The 24,598-nt window shown below is 42.9% G+C and overlaps 3 protein-coding genes across 3 annotated transcripts; 2 read left to right on the forward strand and 1 right to left on the reverse strand.

Moving 5' to 3' along the window:
* The first annotated feature begins 368 nt into the window (after positions 1–368).
* Positions 369–10,884, forward strand: LOC139342532 (tandem C2 domains nuclear protein). The gene is made up of 12 exons (XM_070979673.1): positions 369–440; positions 1,605–1,679; positions 1,761–1,958; positions 2,621–2,791; positions 2,994–3,073; positions 5,284–5,353; positions 5,994–6,094; positions 6,755–6,871; positions 7,051–7,242; positions 9,181–9,295; positions 9,366–9,565; positions 10,323–10,884. Exons 1-12 carry the CDS (start codon positions 437–439, stop codon positions 10,431–10,433), a joined length of 1,434 nt encoding a protein of 477 aa, XP_070835774.1. The 5' UTR covers positions 369–436; the 3' UTR covers positions 10,434–10,884.
* A 3,242-nt stretch (positions 10,885–14,126) lies between these two features.
* plek2 (pleckstrin 2) lies at positions 14,127–17,577 on the forward strand. The gene is made up of 9 exons (XM_070979780.1): positions 14,127–14,180; positions 14,465–14,629; positions 15,155–15,339; positions 15,434–15,525; positions 15,909–16,096; positions 16,204–16,305; positions 16,612–16,695; positions 16,838–16,916; positions 17,307–17,577. Exons 1-9 carry the CDS (start codon positions 14,127–14,129, stop codon positions 17,432–17,434), a joined length of 1,077 nt encoding a protein of 358 aa, XP_070835881.1. The 3' UTR covers positions 17,435–17,577.
* A 1,590-nt stretch (positions 17,578–19,167) lies between these two features.
* Positions 19,168–23,991, reverse strand: LOC139342345 (galectin-related protein B). Its single transcript, XM_070979410.1, has 4 exons — positions 23,638–23,991; positions 23,229–23,314; positions 21,157–21,337; positions 19,168–20,016 (listed from the first exon to the last, which is right to left on the reverse strand). The coding sequence occupies exons 1-4, from the start codon at positions 23,662–23,664 to the stop codon at positions 19,873–19,875; spliced, it is 438 nt and encodes a 145-aa protein (XP_070835511.1). The 5' UTR covers positions 23,665–23,991; the 3' UTR covers positions 19,168–19,872.
* Positions 23,992–24,598: the final 607 nt, after the last annotated feature.

The raw sequence follows: 24,598 nt of genomic DNA on the forward strand, positions 1-24,598 counted from the left end.
AGGAGGGTGTAAAACAAATGTCTTCACCACACAACTGTAAAGCTGTTGAAAGTGTGCGTGAGTGCGATCAGCAGCTGAAGATGATTGACCTGCACTGTGGTTGAGCTCCTTCTGCCTGGATGATGTACACAGTGCTGAGAGGAGGAAATAAAATGACAGTGAGCACACAGTGAGGATGAAGTGGAGAAACCAAAGAATCAAAACAGAAAGTAGTGCTCTCATGGATGTTCGGGGAAGGAAGCACAAACACACAGTGTCAGTCCGGGAAGCAGAGAGTCAGGGAGGGAGGGGGGAGGAGGGGAGGGAGGGAGAGAGAGACCTGGAACTGAAGTGCACCATAAACCTGAGCTCGCTGGCATTTCTCTCCAGTCGGCCTGTGAGAGCGAGCTGCACCACTGGATGCACAAAGTTTGTCCTCCGTCAGTGAACACATCACATGGGTAAGTTTACATTTCTCTGCTTTCTCATTTGAAGTGATATAAAAAGCTTTTCATGCACCAGAGCAGGAAGGTAACACACATTCCTTCATACGCCTGCAGCACAAAGCAGTGTTTGTTGACTCTGGCTTCATGAAATTCAACTCTTTCCGCTTCGTGTTGCAGCTGAGTATTCATCAGCCTCTCAAGTCGTCCTCAGACACACTAAAACTTTGCTCTTTTTGGGGGTTTTTTTGTTTGTTTTTGTCATAAAACATAATGTTTGTTGGGCTCTCAAACCTCAGAATATCCTCCCAGCCATGACAGAGAGATTAGGGATCAGACTGTTAAAGCTAATAAGATAACAACTGCAACAAATTTTGGAGTCATTACATCAAATTTGGACAATTTGGGGTTTATGGGAACAATAATGAATTTTAAGGTTGTGACGTGTGTATAATCTGTGCAAATTCCGGAGGATTCCGGGGGGAAATAAAGCAATTCAGGGGACTAGTTAATTAGATTTTAAATAACAAAGTTTTAGGCTGCTCTCCCACATTTTGAGGTTTGGGATAAGTGGAACAAATTTTGGGATTATGTCCTCATATTTTTGGAGCGTTACCAAATTGTGGTATTACATAAACAAATTTGGAGGATTTCCATCAACTCTCAGTGATCAGTGAAGACTCTGGGACCGTTACAATAAATACTCTTGGGGAGCACCGTATCATATTTAAGGGCACTGTGACAAATTTTGTGATTGTATCAGATGTAAAACTGGAGCTGAGCACCAAATTTGGGGTATTTGGGCACACAACAACAACTTCTAGGATGATAACAATAAATTATTGGAGCACTACGCCAGATTTAGGAGATGTTGTTGAAACTTTGGAACTGGATTATAGAACAACACCCTTTTTGGGCCACTGTGCCAAAGTTTGACAGTAAGGCTGCGCTATAACAAAAGCTGGAATTACATCAAATTGCAAATTTTTTAGGGGAGCAATGCCAAACTCCAGTAACTCGGTGGCACTATAACAAAAGCTGGGATTCTAACAAATTTGGGTATTTGGCGTGTTATCAGCTCCTGATTAGATCCTGAGAAAGGCTTGTTCCAACTCCAGTGGTATCTGTTCGCTGTGCAAACTCTAATTTCCACTGACTCTTTCAACACTGAAATATTTCCAGTTGCAGCCATGGAGTGCCTCAAAGACTGCTGCAGGATCTTGATGAAGAAGAAGGGGAAGGAGCAGGAGACGCAAGGTAAACTGACGTCTTGCACGGCTGCACGTCAGACAGCTCTGACAGAGTGGTTTGTTTCAGATGATTTCCTCTGCTTTCAAGTGATCACACTGAAGATGCCTCCAAACAAGGCGGCAGGACGGGAGCTCAATGAAGAGAGGAGGGGGGTCACAGAGGATTACCTCCTGTCCAAGCTGCCCCCGGACGGCAGAGAGGTGCCGTTTGTCCTGCCGACCTTCAAGGCCTCTTACATCCAGCCCAAAGGCTCCCGCTACCCGAGTTTACAGTCTGGACTGCAGAGTACGTACCCACTGACTGGCTGCTTGTGTGCCTTAAAAGATGCTCTGTCTCTTTAAGATCTTGACAAATTAAACTAATTTACACAATCTCATTATCATATCCAAATGTACTGCAACACCATAGAAACCTGTCTTGGATATTAGTGTTGACTTAAAGGCTGGGCTGGTAAACAGTCCCAGCATCATATTGTCTCTAACCACACTGAATACACAACATGAAATAATTAAATTAAAATGCGAATGATATTTCTTCACTCCTTCATGCTGCACATTATGGCTGCTAGAACTGAATGGACTTTGAAGATGTGGTTTTGGGACACGCAGTCCAATGCAATCTAAAAATTTGGTCTCTTGAGATCTTGTAATCATGCTCTAGCCTGGAGCAAAGTAGTGTGGGATCATGTATGAAACCTTGCCTCAGCACAGGGCTGACATGATCTCCACCAAAACAACTTCACCTCCATTGTGCCTCATGCATCTAAGTTTCATTAAAATCAGCTCAGAGGTTGCTGAGGTATGACCTAACATTTAATTACATAACAGACAAGCACCAGGATATCCTGTTTCTGATTGAATAGGCACGTTCTTTTAGTTTACTGACTGAAAAGAGCACTTTGGCCAAATGGAGGCTCGCTGACCTCCAGCCCCGCTTTCCGTCTGCAGGTTCAGCCCGCAGCACGTATGCAGAGAGGAAGGCAGAGCTGCTGGGCACCAGTCACCTCCCCTACAGCCTCGAGTCCGGCTTCCGTCAGGGTCAGATGGCCGAGTTCATCTCCCCCGGCTCGACCCGCCGCAACACGCTGAAGAGCATAAACTCCAGTCCCCAAAGTCCAGGTAGCAAACAGAGCACTAAACTACATTTACTTTAAAGTATTTCTTTCACAGTGTTGATACGATTTTTGTGCAGTCTTGGAAAGAAAAGTGTTGCAAATTCTGATATCAGAAATCACATGTAGCTCTGAATTAATAGCAGGAACACGCAGACTGACACGTGAAGATTAAACCACCTTCATGTGGGCTGACTCTTTGCTTCCAGGTTGGACTCTGAAGCCGGGCGGCGAGCAGCGACTGAGCAGCTCCATGTTTGATCTGTCCAGCTCTCAGAGTCACATGCAGGTGAGACTGTTCTCTATCTAATCTGTATTCACACAGCCTTTCTCACCCTGTGTCAACCAAGACTAAATATAGTTTTATAGTTTCCACTGTCCTCAGCAGCGTAGTAGAACATTACAAACGAGCCTCGCAGGCTGGTGTTTCATTTAAGGGGCAAAGCGAGGGGGTCTGTCCATCCGGAGGAGCTTATTAAGAAGCAGGTGTGGGCAGGTGGAGCTAATCTTCCTGAGCTTAACTGTATTAGGAGCCACTCAGATATCATCTTTACTGATAACAAAAACATTTCAGCAATGGTGCCACTGATAAAATAGCATATTATAAATGTATGGAGGCCCAAATGTGACATAAACCTGTGATAGTTTATGTTACATGTGAATAAAAGGGAATATATACACGATTAAACATAGTAAGTCCAAACTTTCTTACCAAAGGTTTGTATGGTATATGTGAAGGTATATAGCTAGCAGCTAGTTATCTTATCTTAGCACAAAGACTGGAAACAAGGGGAAACTTCTAGCCTGGCTCTGTCCAAAGGTAACATAATCTGGATTACTGTATTTCTGAAGCTCACATATCTCATTTGTTATGTCAAAAAAAAGTGTTACAAGGACTTGTTGTGTCAGGGGATTATGAGTCAGACTATTTCTTATCTACACATAATCTTGTAGGGATTAAACAAATAACATGTGGCGTGTTAATTAGTGAGCCTTTGAGGTGTTGGTACGTGGATTTCTTACCTCTGGACAGAGCCATGCTAGCTGTTTCCCCCTGTTTCCAGTCTTTATGCTAATCTGAGATAACCAACTGCCGGCTGGCGTCCAGTACTGAACATACAGATAAGACAGTGGTATCGATCTTCTCATCTAACTCTTGGCAAGAAAGCAATTAAAAATGTCCTTTAAAGATAACTAGATAAGTTAATAAATCAATTAACCTTAGAAACACACTTAGAAAAACAATCTGAGCATGCAGAAGCAACAACAAGCACTTTCATTGGACGTACTTTGACGAGCACCTCTGCCTCCAAGGGTTACGTTGCAGGGTATTTCGCGGCTCCCAGGTGAGGTGATTTACCAGACCAATCCAAAATGTTTTGGATCTATTTGTCATTCAGACCCCAAAACATGCAGAAATAGGACCCAGGTTACAAAATACCAGAAATAGCTTTTTGTGAGTGCTCTTAATATGAGTCACCGGAGATTAACTTCAGCCTGAGCACTCACTCCTGCAGTTTCCCTGAATGTATTTGCATTTGCTGCATATGATTCAGCTATTGATTGTCTGGAACGAAGTGGTATTTAATCAGCATTACAAAAAAAAAAAACAATGAGTAAGTTGGGGCGTATTTCTTTGTTCTGTAAAGGATGTGGTGTAGCCTGTCAGCAGCTTTGTATTACCTCACATTAATTGTTGTGGCAGCGTTACGAACTGTCAATCTACACCCAAAACCTCGATAAACATTACAATCTCTCATTCACACTGTGATAAACGTCAGAGCAACGTTAATGCAACACACTCAGTGTTTTGCATGGTGTGAACCAACATGGATCCATTTCTACCCACCTTTCACTTGTGTTAATGTCCTTGTTATCCAGAGCAACAGGCAGTGGGTGTAACATTACCGTTCAATTAGTCCAAATGTTTAGCTGGGCAGCATTATGAGCAAACAGTAGCAGGCAATTAAAATCATAAAAGGTACAGCACCTTGGCAAGAAATCTGTCTGTAAACTAATACACCCCGGTCTCCACAATGAAGGTGTGAAATGAAAACCACACGCAAAGAAATAAGCACCAGCAACAGAGTGATTTTCATTAGCCATGCTAGCCATCCATCTTTTCCTCTAGCGCCACCATGAGGTTTATGGTTTTGAGCGAAACGTCTCGGCAGCTATTGGACGGATTGGCGTGAAATCTGATTCAGGCATTGATGGTCCCTATTGGATGGATTTTAATAACTTTGATCCCCTGACTTCTTATCAGTGTCACCATCATCCTGCAGCCTGCACTTTGTGTTTAGCCCAAATTAGCAATATTAGCAAAAGTGTAAAACATGTCACCTGCCAAACATCATGGGGACATTCAATGCTGTATGTGCAGCCTCCCAAAGCTGCTAGCATGGCTGTAGACTTTTGGTCTTGTTGTACATAAAGTTTTGAGTTTCAGTAGAAAAAATGCTGTCCTGACGATCTGTGTGTGTCTGTTTTCACCTGCAGCGCTTTGACTCCGTCTCCAGCGTCCTCAGCAGCACGTCCTCCATGATAGGCTCCATTGAAAGCAGTCTGGGTAACTTAAAAACAGATTTGTCTCCTTTCCCTTTCAAACTTTCTGTTTCGTTGCAAAAAAAAAAAAAAAAAAGAGCCAAGGAGTCATGACTTAGGTGTGATTATGATTACCCTGCGTTGTGTAATCATGAAAGGTCTGCCACAGTAATCACGTCCAAATGTTTTCACTGCAGTCGGCCATTGAGCTTCAGAGATAAGCCTCCTTACATAAAGAGTGCATTATTCCAGGAGGAGAAGCAGCTTTGTTGTAATGAGAGATAAATGATTTGTTTGAAGATAAACCTGTTTTTCCTTTCAGTCATTGTTTTTTTTTTTTCTTTCAAATGCAACCGATGACACAAAACTCCTGCACTGCCACAGCGAATTACCACCTCTGTTACTTCCACATTGGTTTCATTTGTTGTCCTTTATACTATGCAAAACTAATGTATTACCCAAAATAAGCAGTGCACATCACTGAGAAGAATCCAGAAAGCTGAAATCATAGATGATACATTTTCATATATACAGTATTAGCTTTTAACACTCATCAACAACTTCTTATGGCCACACTATAGATGCATATTCTAACATTACATCCAATATCATCCAGTAATTTGTTCCTGTTGTGCTGCTGCCGCCTGATTTCCCAACTGTCACAGACTCCGTCACCCTGTCCGGGGATGAGCGCGAGCTGGGGAAGGTGAACGTCCGAGTGAGCTACCAGGAGGCTCTGGAGCAGGTGTGGATCACTGTGGTCCAGGTAAGGTTACATGCCATGAGGAGAGGGGAGCGTGAGGACACAGAAAGCTCCATTGTGCTGTCCTGCAGCATTTCTCAATGGACCCTCTGTGCGTCCAGAACACAGGTCTCTGTTCGCTCCTCTCAGTGCTCCATTAGCTTTGGCTCGGACACGTCCGAGGAAAAGGTTGTTTTTTAAGATACATATCACCGTGTTTCCAGTGATCCGTGTAGCTGACACCTACAGTGTGTCTGTCCTGTTCATACAATCTTTGTTTTTAAGACTATAATGCAGAGACCTGCACCAATTCTTCAAAGAACGAGGGCAACCTTTTCCACCCAACATTAGGATTGTGGTTTGAGGGTTAATTTTGTCCCAAAGACACATCAATGCAGCACTTGAATTATCTAATGGGACATCTGGGTAAACATGTGGGACACTGAGGTTTCACAAATGCCCTTGTTGTGTGGCATTATGTCAAAAATTGGTTTATAAAAGGACAGAGAACTTTACACCTTAAACCAAAGAAATATATGCTGCATGCACATATGACTGATACATTCATGTCCTTTTTGCTAAGTAAGCAGTTTGCTCTAAACCCGTTTGCTTAAAAGCGCGTTAGCCCATGAATGCATTTGACCTTCCTCGACTAAAATGTTCTTTTCCCTTTCTGATTATCAGTGCTCAGACCTCAATCTTCCCTCTGATGGAGTGGAACAACAAAAGATTGGATTCAAAGGCATCATCACCATCCCCAAACCGATACAGTTCAAGAGCTCAGTCAAGGATTACAGTCAGGTAACGCCGAGGAGCTCTTTCTAAAGCCTGATGAAAGCGAGTTATCTTGAGGTTAAGATTTCGTGTTTATGGTTGCATCGCTCAGGTTTAAGCTGCTATGTTTTAGGCTTCTTATTCTGGCTGTTGTGGGGTTGTGGAGGAACCACCTGATTTTGTCCTGACCTGTCTCCGTTCCATAGGACGTGTCCTTCATGGAGACCTTTGTGTTTGCGCTGCATCTCCAGCAGTTGCGCGGCAGTGCGTTGGTGTTGCGGCTGCAAACGCACAGCCCCAAGAAACGCACGGTGGCCGAGTGCGTCCTCTCCCTCCGACAGCTCGGCTCTCAGGAGACGGAGCACTGGCTGGACCTCAACCCTCCGTCCAAATCCTCCGTGAGTGTTCACATATCAGACCAGTCGTACCAAGAGTCTGGTGTCCACCATATTTCAAATAGTAACACTTTGAGAGAATGGATTAACAGGAATTAAAATCTCAAACTCAAGTTTATTTGACCTCAATTTAAAGTGCTGCTCCTATTTTTTTTAAATATTTTTGTCCAGATCCTGATTATTGAAGCTGACTTTGGCTCCACAATGCAAAGAGTAAAATGAAAATTTGCATAAATTGTGGCAACATGGTCACTAAAACTAAGAGAATAAACACAGAGGAACAAATGATGACGGATGTTTGCTGCCTCACACCGTCTGAATTAACCAGAGGAAATAGTCAGTGCTCTGTTTGGTGTCATGGCAGCTTAAAAATATTATGGGTTGGAGCAATTAGCTGATATTGTCTTACCTGCTGTCCAGCTGTTGTGGCTAACAGGAAAAACCTTCAGTGTGGGAATATCCCAGACTTTTACTACTTATTCTCCACCGTTGGCTGCTGTCTTTTATCACCCTTGTATGTGCACAGTAAATAAGAACAAAACGCTGTGGGCCTCATAAAACTGTCCCCATGATGCATTGTGGCCACAGGCATGTACCGTACTCCTGGCCCTGACAGGGTAATATTGACGTCGAGTCAGACTTTATGCTGTTGCATAATCACAGGAAAAAGAGAGAGGAGATTCATTATCGAGGGGAATTGGGAGACAGGCTTTTATTGGAAAGAACAAACCAGAGTGCGGATTCTGGAAATGTAAGACATGGAAAGTAGGTCAAACCTCCAACCATTTCAGCAGCAGAGAGTGGCTTTGTTGATAAATGGATGCTCGTCTGGCCAGTGGAAGTAGAATGTGAACTGTTTTTGCACTTAGCGGATCAGACAATGAATCATCATTAGGCTCTCAGAGGGACAATTTGATAGTCAGTGAATTTACCCATCTGGTGGACACAAAAGGGACAAATTGTCCAAATCCACTGTCACTCAGGCTCTTAAGTGTACAGACAGCCGAACTCTTGAGTCTCGAGCAAAAAATATCTGCAGCATTTTGAAAAGAAGGAGGGCAGTCTGAGATGAATCATGACTAACAGCGTACAGCCACGCAAGTGCTATGCGTCATTATGCTAACATGTTAACAATGACAATGCTAACATGCTGATTAGCATTCAGCAAATATAATGTTTATCATGTTCAACATTGGATTTAGAGCTTGCTAACATTTGGTATTTAGCGCCAAAAGTATTGTACTGCTGAGGCTGACAGGAATATTGTTAGGTTGACGCATATTTCGTCATGAACCAATAACCAATCAGCTGATAAACTAATTAAAATTTAGTTTTTATGAACGGAACAATTACTATTGTAGGAAATTACGGGAATGAATTTATCCCCCTTTTAAAGTCAAATGTAATATCTCAAACATCACAACACCAAATTGAAGAAAAATGACAAATACACGTCTGGCCTGTTGAAGCGCAGTGTTTAAAGGTCAAAATATTAAGCACCTAAAACTGCTGGTTTGATGTCAGAACCTGAATGGTTGAAGCACTTTGTATGTTCTTCTGGCCTTTTTTTTTTTTTTTTTTTTTTAACTTTACGGCTATTAATTAAAGGTCAAACTGTTGTAAAATTAGATGTGCGGACAGTTTACACTGATTTTCTGAGAGAGCTGCCATAAAAGGTCAAAATATCAAACTCTGAAAGCCCGTAGCTGCTAGTGTTGGTCCAGTTTTGATGAAACTTGAAGATGGCTGATGCCTCTTGGAGGACATGTTTTTTTGAAGTCCTGAAAAATGAAAATACCAGTGACACACATGCACATGCACATGCTCATGCCTCGTCTCACAGTTCCGCTGTACTGCAAAAAGAAAGAATATTTGTTTCTAATCCAAAATACACAACTACATTAATAAATTGTTAAGACATAATTGAATGTCCTCTTTCAGGTGTGCCACTCTGAGCTGCATCTCACCACCTGCTTTCAGCCTGTCAATGGACGCATCCAGCTGCAGGTCCTCGCCGCCCAAAACCTCCCAGCATCCTCCTCACCCCTCACGCAAGGTAGGTGTCACTGGTAGTGGTCCAGTCCTGTGCAATTCGTCTGAATCACTCCACTGTTTCCACTCTGAAGGGTTTTTTGTCAAAGTGGAGATGCACCAGTTGGGGCGGGTGGTGATGAAGAAGAAGACTCGCGTGCTGAAAGCCTCAGGCAGGCAGTGTCAGTGGAAGGAGACTTTTCACTTCCTCCTGGCAGCGTTGGACGAGGCCTGCTCGCTGTCAGTCAAGCTCTACAGCCGGAGCTCGGTCAGGAGGAAGCAGTCTCTCGGACAGGTGAGCTGATCAGACACCAGATTTTCAGGAGTAGCTAATTGCTAATACACGCAAAAAGATCTTATTATCTCAAGCTGTTTCAGAGGCTTTTCTTCTGACACAACTTAACAAACTTCTTAGCATTTAAACTAAAGGATGTTAAGATTTCCAATAACTGCACAAAGTATCAGCAGCATCATTAAGATCTATACATAAAAACAGGCAAAACTATCAGCCTTAAAGCCTTAACTACTGCTGAACAGCGGCCACTGTGGTCACAAGTGGTAATTACAGCACAGTTTTTCCCTTTTGCTATAAGATTTTTCTTATTATTTTATTTTGTTACAGACAGCAAGAATAAAAAGGAGACATAGACAAAGAAGACATAGGTAATAAAAAGGATACAAAAGGGGTATAAAAATAATATTTCCTTGAGAAGAATGGCTCAGTTTCGCAACGGAAGATTTTACAGATTTAACCATTTAAAGATTTATCTGTGACATGCTAACATCAGCTCACATTAGCCAAGAAGCTACTGGCCAGACCAGACAAAGGCTATAGAAAAACACCAGTGTGTATTGACGAGGATGAGGGTGTGATTTATTGCTTCTAAGAGGAAGATTCTCATATATCTTCCTTCAAAAGTGAGTCTCCTTTTCAAAGCACCCTCCAGGCCTCATGTCCACACACAGACATGTTCTGAGGAAAAGATTTGAAGATAACCGGAGATTAAATGCAACAAGCTGAGGAATTATTGCCTCCCCGCTGTCTCCGGCAGGTCCAGCTGGGATTCGACAGCCCTGTTGCAGAAGCGGTGGAGCAGTGGAAGGACACGATGGCTCACCCGGAGAAGGTGGTGTCTGCGTGGCACAGGCTGGGCGCCACCTAAACTCCTCCGCCTCACTTCCTCTGTGCGCACTACAGATGTGATGCTGCTGTGCTGCAGGTCCAGCTGTGCCCGTTTGCTTTTCCAGCCCACCGGCCACAGTCCTGTTCGCTAGCTAACTGTGATGGACAGGACTGTAAACTACTGAACGTGGTCTGAATGCCCTTGGAGACCAGATTTCCACAGAGAACTGTCGGTGCTCGGTTGTAAATAGGGGTTTCGAACAAAGTGTAGATGCTGGAAAAGCTTTTTTGGTGGTTTTTGTGTAGAAAAAAGTAAGTTTTTCTTTAAAAAACATAGCATTGACTAGAATTCAGCTGCATAGCATTTAGATGTATTTAATGCTGTATTTTATAAGTCACTTGCTTTTTAGTGAAAACCTTGTCACTCTGTTTCAGTTGGATAGAAAGTTTACAAACAGAGAAAACGACCTTTAAGTCAATCTGGCTGTATTAAACACATGCTTTCAGTCTGTAGTTCAGGTCCATCTCAATAGATAAGGCCAGCTTTTTTGACAATGAGAAAAATATAGATCTCGACTTATCCTCTAATTCCCTAAAAGGTGAGCTCGAAGGTTTTCCCTGAACCTAATTTAACTATAGGATATCATGTTACTGTACAATACAGCAGTATCAAACCTTAGCTGTACACTTCTGACAGTAAAGCACTTTATTTTTTATGTATTAATGTTTTAATGTTTCCAATTGAGCGATTAAAAATAGGAGTTGTTCGGAAATGTCATGTTTGTGTGTGTGTTTTTTAAAGAAACAGGTGAAGAGAGGATTATTGCAGGATTTGAGTGATTTTTTTTTTATGTCTGGTTTGTGCCTCAAGAAGGAAAAGGGGGCAAGGTCTTCAGCGAGTACATTACATACAATGTGCAGCCGTCGTAAAACAGGTCAACATCCATAAACCGCTGTGTCACCATGTCACTCTTTATTGAAGAGGCCCCTGATTGAGAAATCTCAAGGTACACAGCAGGTAATCTGCCACAGTCTTTCTCCTCCTGACGCTGGAACATCCTGTTTTTCATTTCACCCTGTATTATAAAAGGCAATTTAGCTACTGTGCTACTGTTACGTCTACGGGCAATTTCTCATCCTCAACATTTGAGGAGTGACTGTAGAAAAGAGCGTTTGTGGAAGAATCAAAACAATTTCCTTTCACTTGCAGCACATTTTTTGTTTTGAAAGATTGCAATGCCTTCACTTAAAATACTATTTCCTGCAAAAAAACAAAATCTCCCACTAATGAATACTGGAAATGTGTTAGTTTGAGGGTTTGTGAGCATCTTTAGTGTAACATTGGCACATTTGGGAATAAAACCCTCAGGTTTATCATTTCAGTGGGAATCCTGCCTCCCTTTCAGTCTCATAAAGCATGAGATTGACCAGCGACGTGCTCTGTGTAACCAGCTGTGGATGTGGACACGCAAACACACACCCAGTGAACAATAAGCCTGCGGACCAGGAAAACAGAGTCCGGCGAGTGTTTGCGCTTTGACTGTGTGACCAGGACAACCGGCCACTCCACGTGAGCCAGCCTGCGTCAGAAGCCTTCGTATCCTGACGTGCCTAAACACCACCATCATTTTTATGTAATTAATGTTTGATTTATGGTTAATGTTACACAGAGGGCATTCCAGACACACCTTAACCTGTGACTCGACTGAACGCCCAGCTCAGAGGAGCATGTTTGACTCTCACTCAAGAAACCTGCTCGAGTCTCAGAAGCAGGATTTTTTGGGTTATTGTTCCGCTATGCGTTTAGCAGATTCCTCTCTTGACAGTCTTTTGGCCGGTTGCCACGCTGAGTCTGCTGCACATTCCAGTTGTCTCGTAACTGCATGCTTGCATGTGCAGCTTCCTTCACCTGTGAGACAGAATGTGTTTACAGGAGTCCTGCAGCAGAGAGGAGAGCTGAAAGACACATGCCTCAACATACGAAGCCCTTCATCTGGCCTCCATCCAAAATAAAGTGGTATATGACAACATGACATACAGCCCCCTAAGCTTATTAAAACTCGCTGACAACCTGTTGGAAAAAACTCAGAAGTCCTTGAGGGAAGATAAAAACAAGACATATTTTCTGAAATCCTGCTGTGACATCTAATTCCTTCAGGAAAGTAATCCTGCCGGATTTTCTGTGAGGATTTTCCAGCTGGATTTTTAAGGAATCGTAAAGATTTCCATCAGAATTCGCTGTTTGCAGCTGAAGTGGATGGCAGTATGTACACAAACTGTAAAAGGGATTATAGTGAGCCAAATCTGTAGACAATATTAATGGTAATGGTTGCTGTAAATGTCACAAAAAGTCCTGAATAAAGAAACTAAAATTCAAATTGTCCTCAAGAAACTCTTGCAGGAGGATGCAGATGGTGATTTTCTATATATTACTGTCAAAAATGTCATGAGAAGAACCAGACCAAAGCTGTATAATACTGTCAGCCTCATCCTTTAAAGGTGCAACATGTAATATTTATTTATTTAGTTTAGTTTAAAAAATGTAAAAAAAAAAAATAATTAGAATTATGAACAGAATGTGAAGAAATAACAGCTCTGATGTAATGTCTTGGACGCCTATGTTGCAGATATCTACTGAAGTTAGCATGCTAACCAGCTAGCATCAGAAAAGCTCCTAAACCCCCTGTCCTCTACCCGCCCTGCACTTAACCATGGACGGACACAGTAGCAGCTAGCTGGTGGACACAGCAGAGCATCAAGCAGCTAAACAGCTGGTGGAGACCAAAACAGAGCTAAAAGAGAGTGAATACTGGGCAGCCATGATGATTTCAAATGAATGATGATGTATCTGCTGGATGTGTTAATAAACAGCTGCGGTTTTTTGTTCACAGCGGGTTTCTGCTGCCCCCCAGTGGTCATAACATCAGGTAGTTTTTTTTAACGATTATCAGTCCAAAGATTTAGAGGAAGTTGCAGTCATTTTGCTGTTAGCCTCTTTCTTTTGTGACTGACAGGAAACCAGGAAATAGAGCCCACATGGTCACAGTCTCACTAACTATACTGCTTCAGGCTCACCAACCACACTATCCCCATTAACCAGGTATATGTGCACTCTGTCCTCCTGTTGGGTACAGCTGTGGTCGACCACCAGCTGCTGGTTTTTCATCAAAATGGGATTAATAAAAACCAAAACCATCTTATCCGTATGAAGGATGTTCCCTACAGCTTCATCTCCTGCATCTGAATTCTTCACATACTCAAACTGATGGAGCGAAAATTCATTTTGAGCATTTGGCTCACAGAGATTTTCCCTCTCCTGTCTGATTTTCTCTGCCTAACACACACACAGACGCAAGCGCACACACACACACACACACACACACACACACACACACACAGTGCAGTGTAAATTGAAATGACGTTCAGGTAAAAGCAACGCATCTTTGAACAGAACATTCGTCACCTCAGAAATTTACCATGCCAGCATTCAGGAGTCTTCATCAAACAATCACCCTCCATGCCGAGCCTCTGAAGGAGCCGCTGCGCCCTCAAGTGATCACTGGCAGACATTGCAGGATTGGCTTGGCATGAAAGTATTGAGCAAGGTGTGAATGTGGGTGTATGTGTGTGCGTGTGTGAACAGAGTGACTCACTTACTGAGGAAAAAGCTTCCCTCTACGTTCAAAAAGCTGAGCAGGCAGGAACAGGCACAGCTCAGATCACACTGAACAGTATGGAGACAGACAAGAAGAAGGGCGCTCTCAGAGAGGGATTCCTGGTGAAAAGGGTGAGACTTTTTTTAATTAGATAAACATGAAAACAAATGCTGTAAAATATAAATTTACCCTGATTGCTGTTTTAAACTAGTTGCTGATTTCTGGCATGTTTACAGGTGTGTTTATTACCATGCACTGTCCCTGAGAAATAAACTGACACTGAGTTGAGTCAGTGGCACATGTAGTGAGGAATGTAGCAGATGGTAAACAGAGTTTTGCCTGTTTCCTCCACTGATGTTCTCTAAATTTGTACTAATTCAACTGTTTTTCATCATTTTTAATAATCTGACCACAGGGTCATCTTGTCCACAACTGGAAGGCGCGCTGGTTTGTGTTGATGTCAGACAAGCTGCTGTATTACAAGTACGAAGGAGGCAAACGCGACTCGTGTCAGCGAGGGAAAGTCCTGCTGAAGGACTGTGAGATAACTTGTCCCTTTCTGGAGTACGAAAATCGACCGGTGAGTTAATCCAGTGTGTTCTTTTATAGGTAAATAAAAGGATTCAAAAGGTTTCAGAAGTAGAAGATTACAATGGAAAGTCACTTCATTTAGACCTCAGGGAACAGCTAAACAGCAGTTAAACCCAAAGAAGGTGAAATGATATATGAATCTTTATGTGAAACACTTTAAAATGAGAAAATGATTTAAAAATTAGAACTTCATGTGCCTTCCTGATTTGGTTTGAATCTGCCATAAAAATGAGCAGAAATACGACTCAGATCAGAGTTTACATTTCTCATGTCTGAACATGGAAGCGCCACATTTTCTCTTCTTCTTTGTTTATGTTTTTATTGGTAGAAACCTCATCGTAGGTGTGGTTTTACCTGCCGAGCCTCTCTCTGATCGTCTCAAACCTCATCTGATGATGAGAAAATGTCTCGCCTCAGGTCACTGCGTTGTCAGAACCTGATCTCCATCGTCTACCAGCTCATCATCTGGCAATAACAAAACTGAACATCAATCTCCTTTTTATGTGTTTCCTAGTTGGTGTTCAAGCTCCACACAAAGAATGGAGTGGATCACTTCCTGGAGGCTTGCTCCCGGGAGGAGAGAGATGATTGGGCGTCTGACATCACCGCGGTGGTCGACAAGCTGCGAGAGGCCGAAGGCGGGAAGGTGCCAGACCAGGAAGACCCAGCGGGATCCCAGCTGCACAACATCAACCTGAGGTGAGCTTCACAGACGCTGCAGGATCATCAGCAGGCTTATGGCATTCTCACTGTCGCTTTTTAACTTCCTCAAGCGTCTTTGTCTCTTTTGCAGCAAAGTGTTGGACTCCATGTATGACGTCCACAGCGGCATCAACATGAGCACCCACGTGGAGCAGGGCAGCACTTACAGCAACTGTTTCTCAGGTGAGCCTCTACAACATCTCCATTCTTCTCCATCATATCAGGTGGTGTTTGCCTGGAAACATTTCAAATGCATCTGCCTTTAGACTCTTTCAAGACTGTCTGCCTGTCTGTGTGGTTATAATCTCTGCTCCTCTGACACTCATGAAGCCAATGAGGACGACATGACAGTAAAAAGGGCTACAGAATGACAATATACAGCAAAAACTACTGACATTATTGCCATTAGTTGTCTTCTTTTGCATCTTTTATTCTCTCTATGCAGATGTATTTAAGTCTATATAGCAATGCACGAGTCCACCTATCTGCTGTATCTGCATGTATATATTTGCTGTTTGTGTGTTTTTGCAAAGTAAAGTTTAGACATCTGTGTGATGTCCCTGCAGGTTCAGCGGTGGTGGACTGGCTGGTGTTCATGCAGCTGGCCCTGACCCGTGTGGAGGCCCTGACGCTGGCCTCTGCCCTGCTGGAGGAGGGTTTCCTGCGGACCGTCGGCCTGAAGAGTGTGGAGGCTCTGCGCACGGCCGCCCTCAGCGAGCAGTTCATGGACGACTCCACTGCGCTGTACAGCTTTGTGAGTACTAAGAAGTCCTGGTGCACTGACCTCCTGCATTTATTGAGATGGCAGCGAGAAGGTTGGAGGAGTAATTTGAGTCACAGCGTGTTTGTGTTCAATCGCAGTCTGACAGTTTGAAGAAGAGAGGCAGTGTGAAGGCAGAGACATCGCTGTCTGCAGTGGAGCTGAGTGGAAAAGTGATAAAGAGAGGATATCTACTTAAACAGGTAAACATGCTGAATCAGCTCCGTGTCAACATGCTGAAAATGACTAAATAATTACATAATTTAGTAACAGTTGTAAAAGGGTTCAAAAGTTATACCTAATGGATTTCTACAGCATTTATAAAATTATTGTTACTGATTAAAAAGCTGCAGCCAAGGGGGTTTTTCACAACCTGGCAACCCAATATTCGCTGTTTAACTTTTAATAAACGCAGTCTTAATTAGACATCGCTTCCTTCATGTCTTATAATCATGATGCGACCAAACGGAGGCACCTCAAACTAAGACGTGCACCCGCTTTAAACACAGGGACACAGGAGGAAGAACTGGAAGGTGCGGCTGTTCGTGCTGCGTTCAGAACCTGCTTTCCTTCACTATTTTGATCCCACCAAGGTGAGTGTGCAGCTGTGGACTTCCAATAATAAATCAATGTCTGTTTATGTGAGTAAATCATGATGCAGAACAGAGTGTCATGATTTGTAGTAACTCACATCCACAAATCTGAGTCCACTTCCTGTCTTACGTCACCTGTCAGGATGACATCACCCCCGCTGGCGGCTTCTCTCTGCGCAGCTGTCTGGTGTCTTCTCTGGACGACAACGGGGTTCCCTCAGGTGAGTCACCGTCTCCGCCCCCAGTGACCTCAGGCACGTGTTCATTTCTGAACAAGCCAGTCAGAATATTGATCCCTGAGGGGAAACTGGCTCAGCTGCAGTTGCTTCCATTGTAGAACAAGTACATAAAATTAAAAATAGGAAATTAGAAATATCTAAGAGAATATATAAGAATGTGTAAAAATATGTATGCTGTATTACAATATGAATAAACATTATAAACAACTGTGAAATATAGAAAACTGTGTGGAGATCACAGAAGCAGAAAAGCTGCTGTCATTTCAAGTTTTCTGATGACTTTCACAGTGAAAATGTGTCATTTTGCTTTTCATAACTGCACTGTTTAAGCTCACTTTTAGTTAATGAAGCCTAATTTCTCCTCCCGCTCAGGCGTGAAAGGCAACATTCAAGGCAACCTGTTTAAAATCATCACTCAGTCAGACACACATTACTTCATCCAGGCTCCGACGCACCAGGAGAAGATGGACTGGATCGATGCGATCAGAGAGCAGACATAGAGCGGCGGATTAAACCCTGAACCAGCGATGAAGACGACTGAATGTACACATTCCATGAATGTAAACAGTAGCAACAAACTGGGAACATGCAATCAGATGAAAGTGTTCGTGGTTACACAACATTTCTGCTTATTTATCCCTAAGATGCCTCTAATCCTCTCTAAGGATTTAAAGGCTTTTAAAAGCAGTTGTATGTAATCTACGTAATTTCATCATTTTCTAAACCTCCCTTCCTTTATGTATTTGTTTTTTTCTATCTTTCTACTGACTAAAACTCAGTGGCTGAGTGTCCCTCCATCACAGCTGCCATCTGTAAACCTATTTCTGTTGAACATCTTCGTCTAAGTTCCTGTATATAATTTGCATACTTGTTCAAAAGCCAATAAAAATATATACAAATACTACACTTTAGTACAGTTGGAAGGTACTTTTTTCTGCAGCTTTATACTTTATACTCACCACATGTCAGAGATGAACATACATTCACTGCTCTTATAAGATGGCTAGTTACTAACATTCAGATGAACATGGAATAAACCTGTAAAACACATTAATGAACTGTTGCTCTTAACTTTTTTGGCCGTGACCTTTTAGAAAAACCGGTGCGTATTTAGGGTCTTAGGTCATCCTCCACACATCTATGAGAAGCATTTACCTCTTAATGCTAAAATATCAAAAACTGTCTGAAGCCTGGAGGGGTAAAATTAATATTCAATATATTTAAATATTTAAGAAGTAATAGCAAGCATTTGTTTTTCTTCCTCCCTCTCGTATTAATCATCTCACAACCCCCCAGTTTATTTTGGGATAATACCTCATAAATCAAGTCATTAAATCTAAATCCACCACAGGCAGCTTCATTTCCATCAGTATGAACACAATAGTAATGTCACATATTATAATAAATGAGTACACTTTAAGTACATTATGCTGATATCAGCCATGCACTTTTACGGCTAAGCAGGGTTTTGAAAGCAGGATTGTGACTTGTAGTGAGCTGGGTCTCTGCAGGTCTTAAAAAGTCAGAAAAAACAGTGGATCCAGCTTCCTAAAAAAAGGCCTTAGAGGGTATTAAGAAGTCTTAAACTGAATTTACAGAAGCCTTTGCATGCCCATTAGTTTTTGTTATGAAATGTGTTTTGACTGTTGCGATGGTGATTCTACAGTCATGAAAAGCTGAATTAACTTTAAATGAATTCATCCTTTTTAGCTTGTTCATCCATTCATCACTTCCTCCACATATCCAGGCCCCAGAATCAAATCATTAGAAATCAGAAAATTTGTCCCTCCTGGTTTTCCATCAGTTTCATACCAATATGACCTGATACAGGTACGAAATTATATTCTATGCACTAATAAGATACAAACAGTCTTAAATTTAAGTCGGTGGACCCTGCAGGAGTCCTGAGGGCAGCAGTTTTAGGAGGTATTTTTCGCCTAAGTAAAGGATCTGACTCCATGAGGAAGCTCAAGTAGAGACAAGAACAGCCTCAGGAGGTATTTATCACAATCTCAGAGTTTGAGTTCAGGCCGGCTGCTCCCAGCAGTCGCAGACAGGCACTCCCACTCAGCGGGCCGAGTCCAGCCTTTATCTGGATGACTCAAGCTGAGCTGGTGTTGGTTTACAGCCTCGTTCCTGTGAAATCACAAGTGACACAATGCAGCGCAGGATAACGCAGAGCGGGTTTCCAGGTAGCCGTGACTCAACCACAAAACGGAAAACAACACAGGAGTAACAACAAACGTGATTTATTGCAGTGAAGTAAAGTCAATATGAAACATTCACATCAAAAGTGCTAGTGGTAAAAGAAAAGTACACAAACCAGCGGGCATGAGGAGCTTTTTAGAGCTAGAACAGAAAGTGTGACACAGCCTGATCCTTCCAGCTTCACGCTCAGAGGGACATACTGTGTGTTTTACTGGCATGCACTAATGTAGGCTACTGAAACGCTTTTACATCATTCCACCTGTTACAGCACTTACTCGGGCACAGAAAGACAATCGATTGACTTCAGAGACATTCATCTTCATGCAGGCGCTCGTAAACACAAGTGCTTTCAAAGGTTAACTCCAGAGAAATCAAAGACAAGCGTCTGAGATCTGAATGCACAAACTGACGCGTTGCAGCTTAGACCACGTTTGCTCCGAACTTAGTTGGCTTCAGTTCAAATCACATTCTTCAGTTTATTTAAGACAACGACGATGGCTGCGTTCAGTCATTATCTTCAAGTCCCCAAACAGATAATCTAGTGAAGGCACTTTGTCTCAACACGATTACGAGGCAGGCGGATCTTTATTTGGAACCGGAGACGCCGAACATCCCCACCATGGGTTAACTCATTCACTCAAAATCTAGCTCTATTCTAATCGTATGTACTGAATACTGTCCCAAAACATCCTTATGTATGGTTTTTTGTTTTGTTTTTTTAATGCTGGTGTTAGGCCACCTTGGTGAGCTGTAGATCTCCAAAGACTCGTAAGGCAGTGAGGGAGGCGAGCCGGGAGAGCCGGTGGGTGAATCCACACAGAGGCTGTCCGTCCACCAAGATACGAAACTGCTGGTGCTCGCAAACTATCTCCATCTGAGAGTCAGGGGGAGGAAGAGGAGACGGTTAGGGGCTTTTTTTAGACTTAAAGCTGCAAAAACACACATATTGTAAATCATAAACAGAGGAGATAAGAAGTCACAGATGATCCTGAAGGTTGATCTTACAATGAGCAACATGGCCCAACATGAACGCATCATTTTTTGCCAGAGTTAGAACAGTTTTTATTTATTTTAATCTGAACTTCACTTAGTTGCTTATTCGTGAATATTTGATGTTACAGGGCAAGTTGAACGGCCATAAGGGTTGATTTTGCCTGCCAGGTGTTTCGAACCATCCATCCATCCATCCATTGTCTTCCGCTTATCCGGGGCCGGGTTGCGGGGGGAGCAGTCTGAGCAGGGACGCCCAGACTTCCCTCTCCCCGGACACTTCCTCCAGCTCTTCCGGGGGGATCCCGAGGCGTTCCCAGGCCAACCGAGTGACATAGTCACACCAGCGTGTCCTGGGTCTTCCCCGGGGCCTCCTTCCGGTGGGACATGCCTGGAACACCTCCCTAGGGAGGCGTCCAGGGGGCATCCGATAGAGATGCCCAAGCCACCTCAGCTGACTCCTCTCGATGCGGAGGAGCAGCGACTCTACTCTGAGCTCCTCCCGGGTGTCAGAGCTCCTCACCCTATCTCTAAGGGAGCGCCCCGCCATCCTGCGGAGGAAACTCATTTCAGCCGCTTGTATCCGGGACCTCGTTCTTTCGGTCATGACCCAAAGTTCATGACCATAGGTGAGGGTAGGAACGTAGATTGACCGGTAAATCATCATCCGGTGATGAATGAATCGACCTCCAAGTCCCCAGTTTCGAACCATGTGAGGTAAAAAAGATCTTTAAATAAAATCAGATTATTTTTCATAATCTGAGCACTGAGTGACACTTTGCATTTTGTTAATCACTTAAGGGAATTTGGGATCCTGGCTCAATTTTGCATCTTAAATACAACACAGCAGGTGTTTGCTTTGGCCCCTGGTCCACCATAAGGTTCAGTTTGAGCCTCTGATGGAGAAATAATTTAGATTTGAAACCACATTTTTCGGGGCTTTAGGGACAAAACCTACTATCCAGAAGCATCTTGTGCAGCATAGTGATATAATGCTGCGTTCAGGGTGAGAAGATGAACCTACCTTGAAGGATTCTCCAGCTGCAAAGGGAAAGAAGGAGAGGGTATTTTCAGCTGGACCCCACTTCCCAGCCAGGCGGGCGTTGCGTTGGACGGCCTTATCCGGGAAGTTGACCTTTAACTGAAGGCCCACGTCGCCCTCCGTGTCCTCCTCCTGAGGCTGACTGGACAGAGTCACCTCAATGCTGCTCAGACGCACAGGAAGAGATCAGGAGCAGACGACAGAGCTGCACAACACAACGCTGAGGACTTTTACTCAGGCGCTGCACTTAAGTACAAATTTGAGGTACTTGTTGAAGGAGAGTTCAGCAAGTACCTCAAATGTCAGTTTATGCTTCAACTTCACTACAATTCAGATGGTAAATCATAATAATCTGATGATATGCAATATATAATATTCCAACATTTTTCTGCATTGAGTACTTTTACTTTTAATAATTTAAGAACATTTTCTGCATATACTCACATACTTTTACTCAGGTAACATTTTCAGGATTTTTACTTGTGATGGAGTATTTTTCCAGTGTACTTTTACTTCTGTAAAGGATGTGAATACTTCCTCTACCCCGCTGACATGCAGCTTCACCACCTCCCTGTCTTTCAGTCTCTTCTTCTGATGGATCAGCTGAGTTATAAACCTTCAGAGAACAGTGACATCTTCTGGTCTTCATAGTTATGAGTGATGAAGAACACTGAATAAAGATCTTGAGGAGCAGCAGTGAGTTTAAGTGCATGCCTGAGTTTAAAAAGTGTGGAGGCCACGCTGGCTTATTCCTGCAGGACAATTTACACTCCTTTTTTCAGTGGTGGAAAATAACAAAGTACATTTACTCAAATACTGTACTTAAATCAATTTACTTGAGTATTTCTATTTTACATTACTTTGTACATCTATTCCACTACATTTTTTGTATTGTCACTACATTTCTCTCACAGCTAGTCAAAACATATGATCACTTTCTAGAATATGATGCACTGCTTCACATTAAACTATTCAAAATAAAGTAGCCTAGAAAACCCGACCAGTTACTACATTAAAGTACTGCTGACATGTTAATGCATCAGGAATAATAACCCAAAGGCCATTCTGCATAATAAAAGGTTTCTTTTACTTTTAATTCTATAAGCACATTATGTTGCTGTTACTTCTGGTACTTAAATAACATTTTGAGTGCAATTTTACTTCTAACAGAGTATATTTATACAATGTGGTATTACTACTTTAATTTGAGTAAATGATTTGAATATTTCTGCTTGTGATCATGCATACGCTTTATATTTGGACCTGGTGGCATGCAAAGCTCAGACATTATAAACAACAAACTTCTGTGCAAATCTGTCATTTTGGCATTACAGTTTACAGTTTTTGGTCATTTACATTTTACTTGAACCCGATCGGAGTACCGCGATGACAAAGAACCAATCAGCTGGCAAGACTAAGTTTCACTTAGCATTTAACCTGGCTCTTACTATCACAGCACAATCATTAATAAGATCCATGTTAATCACAACAAAGACATCAAACGAAAAGCTGGAAAATAACCCGCCATGCTCAGGGTCCTTTGAGAGGATTTGTCCTTAAAACCTTCCTGATGTTTCTGCAGCTAAAAATAAGTTTCTTGACATAAAAAAAGTTCTACATCATAGTTTATTTTTGCACATCAGGTTTTTTTTTGGGGGGGTTTTTTTTTGGCCTGATTGTCATCTTTAGCTGGACGTAATAGACGACTGTAGGAATAAAAAGCCAGCTGATGTTATCATCCAAAGAAATGCCAGTGTGACTCCTCGGATTTCATGGGATTTGCAACTCTCCCACGCACACTCGCGGACTAACCTATAATTAGGAAAGGCACTGGCATCACAAAGATATTTTCCCCAAACAGGGACGAGCTGGGTGGTTGGCATCTGCACCCAGACACAGGCAACAGCTGCCTATCTGCTTTAACATCCTCTTTTATGGCAGGCCAGGACATTTTAACAACGACTCTAACTGGCTGCGCATCATATGTGCAGCAGAATACCAATAATGTCTAATTATCTTTTTATGACAAGACGAAAACAGGTGTGTGCACTAACCTCTTGGGTTTTTTGTTAATAATTCCCATAACAACCAGTTTCATTGAAGGCCGCATCCCACCCTTTATCTCTCCGATATACTCCCCCTGTGAAACAATAGAGATGTTTATAGGCACAGATGAGGATGAGGCCTAAACAACACAGCGCTCTTAGTTTATGTGGATGAAGTCCTTCATCATGCAGCCTGCTGGGGTCTTAGTCTGCGGCGAGCTGCCACCTATGGCACCGATGGGAACAATAGCTTTATTGATCCGCATTTTAAACAATCAGTGACTCAGCCGGGCAAACTATGCTGCTGCTGCTTCTTCTTCAGCGAGCCTTACCCAAGTCAAATATTTTAAAATGCATTGGTAGTTTTGCAGAAATCTTGCATCGCATGCCGTAAATCCAACAAAACGCAGCTACTTACATGTTCTTTCTTGTCCTTTTCTTCCATTCCACTCAGGGCGTGATGCGGTGTGGAGGTTTCGGGCGGTGATGCCAACTGAGGACTGATCGACTCTGCCTCCAGCTGGCAAACCCCGCCTGTACCACGTTGTCATAGAGACAGGCTCCCGGTTTGGCTGCGATGATGGTGGGAGACAGACAGAGAGGGAGAGACGGGGGATATATTAAAAGATAAAGAGACAGCTCAGTGCTGATCAGTGGGACAGACTGTGAACCTGGCCTCCCTGGAGCATTTTCTCAGATAAAAGTCCATCACCCATCTTTGTGCGGCGAGTCCTCTCCAACATTAACCACAGTCGGCGCCTCGGACGAGAGTACTTCAGGAACTCTTGCTCAAAGTAAAAATACACACTACACAAAACGCACATTTCTGCACTCTATCTCCTAACCAAAAATTACAAGAAAATGCTCTTTTTCTAGATATTTGTCAGCTGCATCACATGATCCACATCAGCAGATTGGGTTTGCGAAGTCCTACAGCCCAACGGCCAATGAGCAAGCCCAGTCTGCTGGCGAGGAGCATGGAATGCGGTTGAAAGCTCCGGAGCAAGTAGGCTGGAAATGTTTTGATAACTATCGTTTCCAAGTTCGCAAAAGAAATTGTCAACTTCCACAACTGGTTTATTTCTTTTTACTCCTCTCTACAGATATAAAGCGCGCCACTTGGTCCCAAAACAAGCTCTAAATTAAATAACACTCAGATGTTTCACAGTAGTTGAACCGAATTGTTCATTTATGCATCCTCCCTTTTGAATTCCTATATTTCCGACAGCACCTGAAGGTACCAGTAAAAAAAAAAAAGAGCTCGGCTCGCCGTTCTGGAACGCCCCCCTCGTGCCAAGCCTTGACCAACCAGCGTTGGAGGATCAGCTGATTAAGTCACATGACCTTCGTTAACATGCATCTAGCCTGCTAGCATAACA

Source organism: Chaetodon trifascialis, chromosome 14 (genome assembly GCF_039877785.1).
Source record: "Chaetodon trifascialis isolate fChaTrf1 chromosome 14, fChaTrf1.hap1, whole genome shotgun sequence".
In the NCBI taxonomy this organism is placed as follows: Eukaryota; Metazoa; Chordata; class Actinopteri; order Chaetodontiformes; family Chaetodontidae; genus Chaetodon; species Chaetodon trifascialis.